Source organism: Camelus dromedarius, chromosome 12 (assembly GCF_036321535.1).
Source record: "Camelus dromedarius isolate mCamDro1 chromosome 12, mCamDro1.pat, whole genome shotgun sequence".
NCBI lineage: Eukaryota > Metazoa > Chordata > Mammalia > Artiodactyla > Camelidae > Camelus > Camelus dromedarius.
Window position 1 is genome coordinate 6226776 of NC_087447.1, and position 13569 is coordinate 6240344.

Here is a 13569-nt window from a genome sequence, read left to right on the forward strand (position 1 = left end):
GCTCCGGGCTCCGCGGCCCCGCCCGCCCTCCCGCCGCCCGCCGTGCGCCCCCGCAGCCGGGCAGGGGAGGGACCGCTGGGGCTGGGCAGTCCTCTCGGCGAGGCTGTGTCCCGGCGCCAAGGGCGACAGTGGACAGGCACAAGCACACCTGTGTACTACGATGCTGCCTGATCTCCAGGGCACACCTAGTCCAGGGAGGGAAAAGCCAGCGACAGTCCTCAGCAACAAGTGCCCCGACTGGGGCAGTTCACCGAGGCCCATCTAGTATGAAATACCACCAACAGCCACCAGCAGGCACTTACTGTCCCCACCATCTACTAACCGGGTAACCTTGGAGAAGACTAAACTCTCACTACCTCAGTTTCCTTCTCTGTAAAATGGGTTGCTGTGAGGATTCAATAAGTAAAGTGCTTAGGGGAGGCCTGGTGCTCTATACGCAGCAGGCAAGTAGAAGGCATTACTGTGCTGAGCCACTGTTTAACGCCCACCACCAGCATGATGTGGGAATCAGTAATGCTTCCACTTTACAGAGGCTTAAACAGGACACAAAGTGAACGTTGAGAACTGACCAGAAGGAGGGATGTACATGGTACCAGCTCTGCCATTCACTGCTTGGGGGACTTCAGTGTCCTCATCTGAAGAAAGGACACTATTCTTGTCTTCTAAGGTTATGATGACATATTGGCCCAAGACTGGGTCACTCCTAGGTAAACTGGGCATGTGTTGGAGATACCAGCAAAATAGGGCTATGACTTTTGGGGGGGAGTAATCTGACAATTAGGATATTAAAAAACAGCATTGAAGTAGTCAACACTGGAAAAGTCTGGATTTTATTGGAATTCTTTAGAATTAGTATTTCAGAGTTCAGGGTAGTTTGCACTTTTAATCACATATTGCTAGGGGAGATGGGGCTTTTTGCTCTTGGGACATGAAGATCTAGTTAGTGCTTAGGGCCTCCAAGGATCTTAACTGGGGCTTGGGAGAGGCTGTGGTTTTCAGTGTTGACGTTTAGCAAGTGGTAGCTATTATTGTGATGAGTATTATGAGTAAGCAGCCAGTATTCCTTCCCCCACCTGCCCCCACACCCACCAATTCTTGGCCTCTCAGAATCCCAGGACCAGGAAAGGCAGTGATTTCTCCCTGGGAGACTGGAACCAGAATGTTGTCACTGCCCAGTCCAGCTGCTACCCCACCCCCTCAGCCCAGCTGTGAAAAACAATCTGGGGACGCCAAGGAGCAGCCACAAGTTTGTCGAGGGCTCAGGTGTCTGCCTTAAAGGGACAGGCCCATTCGTGCGAAAGCTGGTAAAAGCTTGGCTTGGTGAGAAGGCCAGGGCCAGGCAGGAGCCCGACCTGAGAGAAGCTGGGAGTGTAGAAGAGGAAGAGTCCAGGACCGCAGTACTGGGGAGAGGTGGGAGAGGCAGCCCCAAGGGACTGGGAGCCTCCTTGGGTTCTCCGTGTCAGCTCTCCTGTCCATTGGAACTCAGCTATGGACACACTTACCTCTAATAGCTCCGTGGGAAATTATCTGAGGCCCAGTCTTCAACTCACCAAGGGCCAGGGGGTCCCCAGATCACTTGCCCCTGCCCTACCTGTCATTCCTTTGTGCTAACACCAATAAATCTTTTGCACACCAACCTAATAATTTCCAAAGCCTTTTCACCCACTGATCTATTCTCACAAGCATCCTGAGTTAGTAATCATCATCCTCGTTTTGCAGATGAAGAAAGTTAATCAGATATGTCAGGACGCTTGTCTGAGGTCACTTAACTAGAAGTGGGGTCTTGGTGAGAAAAGAGGGATGGGGAAGGGAAATTAATTCCTGGGCTCTGATATGTGCCAGGCCTTGTACCAGGGACTCAATATATGTCCTCTCATCCTTATAACAACTCTGTAGAAGCAGTGATTTTATATATATATACACACACACACAGATAAATACACACACACATATATTTTATACACACACACACACTTTTTTTTTTTTTACAAGGAGGAAATGGAGGGTCAAAGGAGAAGGGTAAGTGGTGGGCCAGCATCCTAGTGTGTGAGTTCTGGGCTGCCCCGCAGGGATATGAGGTCTGCTGTGATGAGGGAGGCTCCCTGGGGGTGGGGGTGCCCTGGGAAAACTGGGTCTCATCTGGAAAAGTCTTAGCCTGGACTCCGTCCATCCTTAGTCTGGACCACTCTGGCTTCCAGAAGTAGGCCTGGGCCAGGTGTGAGCTCAGGTTGGCCATTCTCACTGGCCACCAGGCATGGCCTCCAGTTTTGCCGTGGCCCCGTCATCCCAACCTGGTTTCCCATCGCACCCCTCCCCTGCCCCTGGCTGATGGGCCTCGCTAACCAGGGTGGGCCCTTGGCATCTCCTTCACCCTGGGACCTGGTCGTCGAGTACTTTCATGCTGCTCCCAGGGCCGTCTTCCTTGAAAGTTTGGCTGGGCCACGATATTCCCTCCCCAGGGCTCTGCTCCCCTTTCCCTGTCGGACCACATCCTGGACAGGGAACTGGATGGCAAGGAAAGCTGCAATACAACCGTGAGTCAAGCTGCTCTCCGTGGAGGAGCTCCCCCAGGTGCCAGGGGCTTCGCGTTCATTAGCTGGTTGAATCTTCACAAGGCCACACCAGCTGACAGAGGCTCAGGGCAGTGAAACCACTTGCTCAAGGTCACGCAGGGAGGAAAGAATGAACCGAGAGCAGAAACAGGACTCTTGCAGGCTACTGTCAGTCAAGGCCAGAAATAACAGTAGGAAAAGCCCTGGGTCCCTGCAGGGAGGAGGCAACGTGGAAGGGGCTGATAGACCTGAGCATGGACTGTGAGCCTTTCACACCCTCTGGGCTGCCACTGGGTTGGGGTGGGGAAGTGAGTCTTCGGCTGGGATTCATCCCGTAGTTTCCCCCTATTTCCTTCCCAGGGGCAGCAGGACCCCTTCAGGACCCCGGAATGCAGGGGTTGGGTTCACCCCAAGCTTTGGGCTAGATCTGCACACTTGAGAAAGACTGACTCGGGGGTCCAGCTCTGGCTGGGTGCAGCAGAGGTAGGGGGACACTGAGTCAATCTTTACTGACTTCTGGCCCCACCCATGCTTCCAGCCATGCACGTCCTGTTGGGAGGCGTGGGCTGACATCTAGATAACCTGCCTCCTACCCATCCCCACCCAGGTCTGCTTTCTCCAGCATTCCAGGCCTTGCTCCCTTTGTCCTGCTGGCCGAGTCACGGCTGGGTCTCTGAGAGGCCGCCATTACAATGTACATTCCAGATGCCCTTTGTCCCCTGCTGCTCCAGGAGGCAGATTCAGGAAGTTGATTCAGGAAGTCGTGTGGGAAGCCCCAAAGAGCCCGGCCCAAGGGTTCCGGGCCCACCTGTCACAGGTACTGCCGCGCCCAAGGGGGAGGTGGAAAGAGAAGAGAAGAGCCCAGAGTGAGGATAGCAAGCAGCACGTACCACAGAGCTGTGCCGGGCAGGCCCCAGGACCAGAGCCACCAGAGGCAAGACCGGGCAATCGGCATGGGCAGGAGCTCCAGGAAGGGCATCATGAAGGAGCAGGGAGTCTCCATGACCTCGCAGAGTGCCAGCAGCACTCCGGCACTACCAGGGCTGAGGGGGGCGGCTGTGGCCCTGCCCAGCCCCCGCCTAAGCACACCAGGCCTGTGTGACAGCAATCACAGCACAAGGGTCAAGGCTCAGGGGACTCCGAGGTGACCCTGGACCCATCCAGGATAACTTCAGAAACAAAGTATGGCCAGAACCTTCAAGGACAGCCCACACGATCAACTAGGCCTGGGCTTCAGATAGGCACCCTCCCAGGAAGCAGCCTGTAACGCAGACTGGGCCCAGCTCTGGCCATCCTGCGACCTTCGGGGGTGGGGGCGCCGCTCACACTTCCCAGAACTTGCATGGAACTCTCATCCCTACTAACAACTATCATATTTTCTGACTAATCATCTAATTGCTCTATTTTTATTTTTGGTTTCCCTTTTATCCTTCTACCGTTCTCAGATGTAGCTAATAAACAGAAACGTACCCAGAACATACAGTCAATGCCTGAATCACCATCACACAGGTCAAGAAATGGAAACTGCCATTCCCAGCCCCAAAAGTTCCCACACAGCACACCTGCCTCCCTCCCCAAAGCCAATCACTACCAACTTTTCTTTTTTTCTTCTTAAAAAATTTTTGGGGGAGGTAATTATGTTCATTCACTCCTCTTTTTTTTTTTTTTTTAATGGCAGTACCAGGGATTGAACCCAGGACCTCATGCATGCTAAGCACGTGCTCTACCGCTGAGCTGTACCCTCCCCGCTTCTTTTTCTTTACTATTGAATGTTGGCTCAGATACTGGTGCAGGCGCGCGAGTGTCCCCATCACAGCCCCAGGAACAGAATTGCTGGCTCACAGGGTGGGTCTTTAGTTTTACTGGAAAACACCCAACTGTTTTCTCCAACTGTTTACACCAAATAACACTCCCACCAGCCGGGTATCAGTTCCTGTTGCTCCATTTTATCATCAGCACTTGGTATTGTGAGACTTCAAAATTTTTGCCAGTCTTGTGAGTGTGTAATGGCATGTTTGTGTTTCTGACCACTACTGTGATTGAGCACATTTTGACGTGTTTTCACCATCTGGGTGTTCCTCTATGGCTGCCCTTCAGCTCTTTTTTAGGCACTTTCCTGTTGTGCTGTCTTGACTGCAGTTGTGAATATGCTCTGGACACAGCCCTTCATCATTTACGTGTGCTGCAAATACCCTTCCCCACCTTGGGTCAGTCTCCTTCCTCTCTTTACGGGATCCTTAGATGAACAAAGTTTCTATAATGAAGTTAAATTTACTAACTTTTTCTTAATTTTTCCTTACTGTGAGATCATGAAAATCTTCTCATCCCAGTTCTAATATTCATTATCCATCATCTCTCTCCTTGCCAGACTAGTCCCTCTGAGGAAAATTCTGTAACCGAGTAGGTTTTCAACGATGCTAGCATTGCATCTGATTCTTACAATAACCTCATTTTCCAGGTGGGGAAACAGAGTCTCAGAGAAGCCAACTGACACGACCAAGGAACACAGTACTCTCAGGTACGTGTTTCCATGTCATGTTTTGAGAGTCAGTGTGAGTACTTAGTATTAAGTCCATGGTCGTGACATTCAGCCTCTCTGAGCCTCTAGTTTCCTCACCGATAAAAGAGAAAACAATTACTTGTTATTGCGGAAAAAAAGAAAAAGCTTGCAAAGATCTTAGCAGTGGGCCTGGTTCATACAGGTGTTTGACAAAGAGCACAACGAAAATGTACCAAATTAAAGGGTAACTCACTCAACACTCCACCCCCAGTTATGACGCCCATGTTCTTCCTGCCTCCCTAAGAAAACAGGGCAGACTGCAAGAGTCCTGCCCACTCCTCCCAGAGGCCAGGAGGTACCTGCCAATGATGACTGACAGGCAAATCCCTACCCACATCCAGTCCATCCTCTTCCTGGTAGCTCTGACTCCCACTGACTTTTCCACCAGGTGCTGCCTAGCCCAGCTGTTGACCACACTGACATTTGGAACACCACAGCTCATCTGGATCCCAGGATATGGTCAACCCACATTCTCTCCCACACTATTCAGAGATTGAGACACTCCAAGCACCCGCCTAAGGCCCATGTGGCCAAGGTGGCTGCCCTTTGAGGAGGCTGCCAGTTTCGATCTGCACTGATAAGGAGTGACAAACCTGGTCAGTCCCGGAGAAACAGGCAACTCCCAGCCCACCTGCTTTCCACGCACAAGACCCAGTTATGAAGGCCACTAACTTTATTGATTTAAAAAATTTTACAAGGACAGTGACTGTTCTGCCAAACAGAGGACCAAATGGCATAAAACAGACCAGAGGTGAGGGTGGGTGTGAAGAAAGGGGCCAGGAATCCACTCAGAAAAGCTGGTAATTGCTGACATGAAATTGGCAAGGAGAGAAGGAAAATGCATGCAAGAGTGAGAATTACAAAAAAGTTGAAATGGTGAGGGGAGAGAACTCCCAAAAGACCCTGGAGTACATCGGAGGTGTGGACGACAACAGCAATCTTTTCCTTTGTAAAGACGGAGGAGTAGTCCTCACTTGGCTGCAAACTCTGGAGACTCAATGCTGGGGCTAGGGATCGGGGTCTCCCCAGAGAGCATCACAAGAAGGCGTCGCACCACTCTCGAAGACACCCGAAGCAGTCCCGAGACTGCTTGGCGTTGGCACCGCATGTGTCCTTCAGCCATTCTCGGAAGAGGTCTTCATCTTTCTTTAGAACCAGAAACTGGCCAAGGACCACATAGGCCTGCAAAACAGAGTAAAGGGCGTGCTGCTAAGTGCTCTATGGGACTAAGAACACAAAGGCCACTTCTGTACTATTCAAAGTACATGCACCTAGGAGGCAGGGCAGGCTCTGGCTAGCTCTTCCGATTACCCACCACTGTCAGCCCCCAAAAGATACACTTACTCTCAAACTGCCAGGAAATATGGTAGTCTGCCACCCCCAGGCCTCCCCAGCTGCATGCAGCCTCCCTGCACCTTGTCAAAGCCTCTTTCCTCCAGCTTCTTGCCCAGGACTTCACCAATCCCGGCCAGGCTTCCCACTGGTTTTTCCCCCATGGGCTCTGCCACGAAGTCTCGGTGCTTCTGGGAGGTTGTCATCTTGATCTGGGAATCCCAAGAAAAAGTAGATTAGAGCTGAACACCTAGGAACTTTCAAAGGCCCAGTGGCAACTCACAGTAAGAGGAAACTAGACCCGTCATTATGGAGACTTACTCGATTCCCCCCACTTCACAGATGAGAAAACTGACTAGGGAAGAGTCTTTTTATTACTCTTCAAGACAGAAATGTCTCCCACTTCCTGCGGGAGCTGGCTTTTGGCACCGCCCCAAAGAAAAAACTATCTAGCCCTAACAGGTGGCGAACGCGGGGCAATCCCAGGGTTGGTCAATACCCAGGGCCCGCCCAGAAACTGTCACTCCTCTGTGACCTTGGCTGGGCAAAGGCAGCACTGACTCTGCCTGGCACCGCTAGCCGGCCTGAAAAGCAAAGGGAGTCTCTCCATCCCATCCGCCCCACGGGCTGCACACGGAGAGAAGGCCCTGAGCGCGCACACTCGACGCTCCAGCCCGCGGGGTCCAAGCCTGGGCTCCCGCCGCGCCCCACGCCGCCGGCCCCACCCTCAACGTGCCGTACACCGTCCCCGCCCCCTCCCTGCACCGCTGCGCCCCTCCCCGCGGCCAAGCTCTCTCCGAGGGCGCATCTTCTTGCCCGCCGCAGCGCTTGCGGCCCCTCTCCTCCCCTCCTCCCCGCGCCTCCTCTGGACTCCAGCCTAGGCTCCGCTCCGCGGCTCGCGCTCACCCGCAGCTCCGACTCTCCTAACGGCTTCTCCCGCCACCCGGCTGCTCCCACCGATACCTCAGCCCACTAGAACTTTCTTCCACTTCCGCTTCCGGGTCGCCTCAAGAGCCGCTTTAAAAAAACTACTATGGGCACTTCTAGCCTCATAGAGTCATAGAGATGAGGCACCCCGGACCTCGTGTGCACCCTTAATAGGCACTCCTTTCCGGGCACTTCGCGGGAAGCCTGACTGCCTTCTGTGGCCTCGTTTCTCGGGAAGCATTTCCGGTCTCAGGGAGCAGAGGCCTGGGAGGTGAAAACATTATTGCTCGGCTGAACGGCATCCGGAACTTAAGGACTTAGCCGTGGCCGACCTGGCGGTGGGAAGAGTTAGAGGAACGGACAAGGGGAGAGGCGTGGCCGGGAGGCTTCCGGAAGACCGCCGGAAGTACGCTGTCCGACTCCAGCCGACCCGCGCCGTCCGCATCGCTGTCGGGCTCCTAAGAATTAGGGGGATCCCGAGGTGCCGGAGGCCTGAGTTCCAGCCGACTCCACCGTCGTGACCGCTGCCAAAGTCTTTCTTCTGTGCTTTCATTGGCTCAGGTGCGAAGAGAGTCGTGGACGAGCCGCTTGCATCTTCCAGCCTGGAGAACGGCAGCGCCTGTTGGGGTCTAGGGCCAGAGAGTAAGTGTGGGTTTCTCTTTGAGCGTCTTTCCTCCAGGATAGGGAGGAAGGAGGGCAGGGGTCGGCAACTAGAGATGAGACTTCTGAGTCGTCTTTGGAAACCATTAGTTTTCTGAGTACGCATCAGTCTTGGTCTTCTCAGTACCCAATTCAGAAACATAACAGATGCCAAAGACCAAACCGACCTACCCTGACCTTTAATTAACATATTCCTGATTTGGCTCCCTTAATTGGTTTCTGTGTGTGTTGATAGACTGAGCATCTCTGTTGCGTTACACATGGGATGTACAAGCATGCTGAGGAAGAAACGGTTTATCTCCATCAAGTAGTTGCCGGAATGACGTATTTTTTCTAGGACATATATTTAGTTTTTATGGTTATGCCTGTTCTTAATGATGACGCGAGTTATTTTTAGGTACCATACAGTGTGCTAAGTGCTTTGCTTAGAATTATTTCCTTCTAATAAGAATGTTCTGAGTTGGCTATTTTTCTCTGAAATCTAGAGAAATGAACAGCCAGGAAATAGCCAAGGTAGGATTTCAGAGCCCATGTTCTTAACCAAGACTGTGCCACTTCTCAGTAAAAGACCTCTCTTCGTCTTTAAAAGTCCTGGGTTCTGAGCCTGCCATCCAAGAAACTCAAGAGGAGGAGTTGACAGACTGCATCCCTCACCACCCTGAGACAGGACCCAACATGTCTCAGGCCACCAAGAGGAAGCACGTGGTGAAGGAGGTGCTGGGGGAGCACATGGTGCCCTCTGACCAGCAGCAGATCGTGAGGGTGAGTGGCATTGGGGAAGAGCTTCTCAGCCCCCACCCGCCTTGGACCTCTGGGGTGGGGGTAAGGTGCAGTACAGCTCACCAGGTTTTGGAGCTGGCTGACGAGGCTGACTGGTTCTTGTTCTCTCCTGGCCCAGGTACTCAGGACCCCAGGCAACAATTTGCATGAAGTAGAGACAGCCCAGGGGCAGCGCTTCCTGGTGAGCATGCCCTCCAAATACCGGAAGAACATCTGGATCAAGAGAGGTGAGATAGGCAGCCCTTTGGGGAACAGAACTGTTTCCCATGGTCTTGCCTTTCCCCAACTGCAAGCAGACTGTGCCTTTTCTCCTTTCTACCTGCAGGGGACTTCCTCATAGTTGACCCTATTGAAGAGGGAGAGAAGGTGAAGGCTGAGATCTCCTTTGTGCTCTGCAAAGACCATGTGCGCTCTCTGCAGAAGGACGGGCTCTGGTAAGGTCATTGGCTGCCTGACTTCAAAGGGGTTTACTTCCTCACTGTGGAATTAGGGGAGGGAGGATCATGGCATCCCAGGCAGGGACAGCTGGAAACAGCTTTTTTGCTGAGAGATTTCTCTGTCCTTTGTGACCCCAACTCTTCTCTTGGCACAGGCCTGAGGCCTTCTCCCAAGTGGCTGAGAAACACAGCAACAACAGGAACAGGTGAGGAGCAAGTCATGGGGGAGGGGAGACAGAAAATGGGGCTTCAGGCTTTGGTGTCTTGAGAGGAAGTAGAGCCTTCCTTTCTTCCTACATAGGGTCTCTGGTGAGAGCTTCTAAATATGTGATTATGAGTTGGCTTGAAAGTCAAATCCCCTGGTTTAAAGTTCTGGCTTTGCCAGTTATAACTGAGTGACTTCTAGCAGGTTAATCTCTTAAGCCTGGATTTTATCACCTATAAAATGGGAGCTTTGTGAGGATTAATGTGGCTAATGCTTGTAAAACTGTTTAGTATAGTACCTGGTAAATAATGTGGGTCCATTAACTGTTAGTTGGTCATAGTAGATTCATTATTTTTAGGATCAGTAGCTCTAGCAAACTTTTGAGATAGAGGTGGGAGCTAGTATTTAGCCTGTTTTCCTTGGCCAAGTTTTCCTGCTGTTTTGCCCTGATTCTCTCCCTGTCTGATTCACTAAGTCCTAACTGCTTGGCCATATGGTCTTCCTTTTAGTGAGGCTCCTTGATTGCAGATCTGATTTTCCCAGAGGGCATATAGCTAACTCTGCCCTTTTCCCCCATGCAGACAGACTCAGCCAGAACTCCCAGCTGAGCCACAGTCATCAGGAGAAGAGTCTAGCTCTGAAGATGATTCCGACCTTTTTGTTAACACCAACCGTAGACAGTGTCATGAGAGTGAGGAGGAGAGTGAAGAGGAGGAGGCAGCCTGAGACCCCGGGACCCACTTCTGCTCTTGCTCAGAGACTAGTCTGTGGCTTCTCTGAGCTTGGACATTCCCAGGGTGCTCGACCAACCTTTCCCCCTGGATGGGGACAAGGCAGGGCCCCTCTCTGAACTGACTTTGACATAGGAGAATTAAACCCCTGGTGGGAGGTGACTTATGCTGGTGTTGGAGTGGCTCTTTGGAAGGAGGAGGGACATGTGATAAAGGTAAAAACTGCTCCTGGGTGGAGACCTCATGGGCAGGTGGGCTGAGTGAGCAGGCAACGGGGAATAACTGGAATCTTTCCCAGTTTCCCAGGTTCTCCCTCTCTCACTGGGCATTCAGTAAGTGCCAGGCCCTGTGCCATGCCTCTTTGCATGTATTTAGTAACGGGGAGCAGTCCCACTTCATTGCCTGCTTGCAATTAATACTGATTCAGGCATTCACGACCACAGTGGGTCTTAGTGCCCACCTGCCTCTAAGAGACACTCAGGACGAATTTTGTAGTGTCTCGTACGCTGCTTCCCTGCCTTTCTAGTCACCTGTCACTGCAGGAGTGCCTACCTCCATGCTGCTGTGTACATTCTGGGGTTGGTGGCCTCCTTGTGGCTACTCAGTCTCACTCCTCAGCCCTCTTGCAAATCACATCCCACTTCTCCTGTGAAGCTGGTTATACCTTTGTATGTTCTCCCTCATCTTTGCTGGCATTGACCTTTTAGTCACTGCTCAGACATTGAAGTTTACTTCCTAGCTCGGAGTCTTCTACCCCGGCTTCCGTCATTGTGTTCTGCATCCCATGAATGGGCCTGTCCGACACTGTGGGCCCCTAGTTCCTTGATATCCCATCACTAATGCCCTTGTCCTCTATTCCGGGCCTGTTGCCTACATCCCTAGGCACTCCTGGACCTTTGACATCACTAGAAAGTGTAGCACCATTTGAGTTCAAATACCTGCACAGTCACCACCTCCCCTCCTGGCTTTCTTGCTTCCTTGCTCAACTACCTCCTCTGTAAAAACTCTTTTATCTTCATCCTCCAGCCCTGCCATATTCTCACCACCATTCTCCTATCGTCACTTCCCTTCTGGTGCAGCATTCAATCCCACAGTCTACACCCCACACTCCCTTTCCCCCTTCATTGTATTCATCTAGGAAAAACCTAGCCCTGGCCAACCCAATCATTCCCCTCTGTTCCCAAGTAACTGTTAGAGAAAACAACTAACCTAGCTCACTAGTTTTACCTTAAATTCATAGTTACAAACCTCAGATGGACTCTCAGCACTGCCTAGCAGATCTCCTCTGGGATGTCATATTTGAAAACTGCTGTCTTGTCTCCCAGCTCCCCCTTCCCCTGCTGGATTCTGACCACAGCTCATACTTCATTAAGGAATAGTAGCCATTGGAGGGAACTCTCGCCTCCCAATTACCAGCCCTACAAATGTGCTCATGGGTCCTCCTGTCCTTGTACTGCCCGTGGTAATCCAGGGGGACCGAAGCCTTTCCTCCTGTGCTTTGGAGCCTGTCTCTTTGCTTAAGGACTTTCTGTGAGTTTTGGATTTTTGCCATGCTCTCTGCTGAATGTGATAGCATCAAATGAGCCGTAGAATCTCCCATCTGAAAAACAGAGAAACCTGTCGCTCATCCCACGTCCTTTCCAACTATCACTTAATTTACCTGCTTCTCATTCACTTTTTCTTATGTTTGCTTAGTGTGGTTTTAAATATATACATGTATGTGTATGTGTATATGCGTGTATACATGTGTACAGAGATGTACATGCATACGTATGTGTGCAAAAGTAATCAGATGAAGGGGGAGGGTATAGCTCAGTGCCTAGCATGCACAAGGTCCTGGGTTCAATCCCCGGTACCTCCATTAAATAAATAAATAAACCTAATTATCTCCCCCCAAAAAGAGAACAAAAAATACCCCACTAAAAACTTAAAAAAAAAAAAAAAGCCGAACTTCTTAAAAAATTAATCAGATGAGGTAAAGATACATATGTGGGTATATCTATCTTGAGCTTGTCTGAAGTTTATTTTTTAAGGGAGATGGCTAACATTTTTTTCCTAAAGGGATAGCCTCTTGTCCCTATACCATTTATTGAATGAGTCATTCTTTTGTCACAGATTTTAAATACCTTTTTAAAATAAATGAAATTCCTGCACACATATGGATCTCTTTGGAATCTGGCCCGTTGATCTACGTGCACATATCATGTTTTATAGCAGGGTTGGTATCTCATTCTCCCTCACCCTTGCCCCACTGTTCCTTGAAATTTTCATATTTTCTCTTACATAAGAACTTTAGAATGAACTTGTCAATTTTCAGTTAAGAGTTCTGTTGAGTTTTCCATTGGCATGGTTTTAAACCTCATGGTTTGATTTAGACAGAGGTGATTAACAGTTTTGAATCTTCCTATCCAGGAATGATTTGCATGTGTGCTTTTTTAAGATGTTGTCTTCATATGGTCTTTCACATTTCTAGCTCAGTGTAGTCAGTCTAAAGGTGTTCAGAGTTATTTGTTGCTATGAATGGGCTCTTTTTTTTTTTTTTAATGTGTGTGTGTGTGTGTGTGTGTGTGTGTGTGTATTTTTTTATTATTATCATTTTTTAATGGTGGTACTGGGGATTGAACCCAGGACCTCATGCATGCCAAACATGCACTCTGCCACTGAGCTCTACCCTCCCTGTGAATGCGCTTTTTTGAAATTACATTTCCAACCATCACTGCCGTGTAGGAAAGCTGTCCATCTGTGTGTGCTCACCTATTTGATCTAACTGAGTTCTCATTAATTCTAATAGTTCTCTTGGCTTTCTGGATAGGGTCAAATCATATCCTATTGGTTGCAGTTTTATCCTGTCCTTTACATTTATTTTCCTTGTGAATTATGGAGGCCAGGACCTCTGGTATAATGTGAAATGCACCTGGTTTGTTCCTCTCTTAGAATGATTTTCATGTTTCATCATGAAATAAGATTCTGCTTTAGGTTTCTGGTAGATAAACTTCATTAGGCTGAAGATGTTTCCTTCTATGCCCAACTTCGTGTTTTTTCCCTTTATTCAACATTGATGAATTTTGACATCTATTGAGATAGTCAAAAGATTTCGTTTATATTATTGCAGGGTGTTACTTACATTATTAGGTTTCCTGATGTTGAATCATCTTTGCATTCTGATATAAACTCTGTTTAGTTTTATAGTATACTATTTCTTTAAGATTTTTATATCTATCCCTGGGCCGATTTCATTTTTTAATGATCTCCCTGTCCCATTTTGACAACAGCATTGTGCTAGCCTTGTAGAATGGGTTTGGCAACATTTAATCTTCCTTTGGACTTGAATAATTTATAGAAAAGGAGTTGTTTCTCAAGTTTTCTATCCTTGAGTCAATTTTGG

At 49.8% G+C, this 13569-nt stretch overlaps 2 protein-coding genes across 3 annotated transcripts; one reads left to right on the forward strand and one right to left on the reverse strand.

Annotated features, from left to right (window-relative positions):
• Positions 1–5767: 5767 nt before the first annotated feature.
• On the reverse strand, positions 5768–7502 carry BANF1 (BAF nuclear assembly factor 1). Its single transcript, XM_031448104.2, has 3 exons — positions 7351–7502; positions 6528–6656; positions 5768–6294 (listed from the first exon to the last, which is right to left on the reverse strand). The coding sequence occupies exons 2-3, from the start codon at positions 6648–6650 to the stop codon at positions 6148–6150; spliced, it is 270 nt and encodes an 89-aa protein (XP_031303964.1). The 5' UTR covers positions 6651–6656; positions 7351–7502; the 3' UTR covers positions 5768–6147.
• Positions 7503–7656: 154 nt separating this feature from the next.
• On the forward strand, positions 7657–10350 carry EIF1AD (eukaryotic translation initiation factor 1A domain containing). 2 transcript variants are annotated; one of them, XM_031448103.2, is made up of 6 exons: positions 7657–8013; positions 8517–8793; positions 8930–9038; positions 9137–9245; positions 9404–9454; positions 10035–10350. In XM_031448103.2, the coding sequence occupies exons 2-6, from the start codon at positions 8707–8709 to the stop codon at positions 10177–10179; spliced, it is 501 nt and encodes a 166-aa protein (XP_031303963.1). In that variant the 5' UTR covers positions 7657–8013; positions 8517–8706; the 3' UTR covers positions 10180–10350. The 2 variants fall into 2 exon arrangements, with proteins under 2 accessions (XP_031303963.1, XP_010994268.1); XM_010995966.3 differs by having other exon boundaries at positions 8621–8793.
• Positions 10351–13569: the final 3219 nt, after the last annotated feature.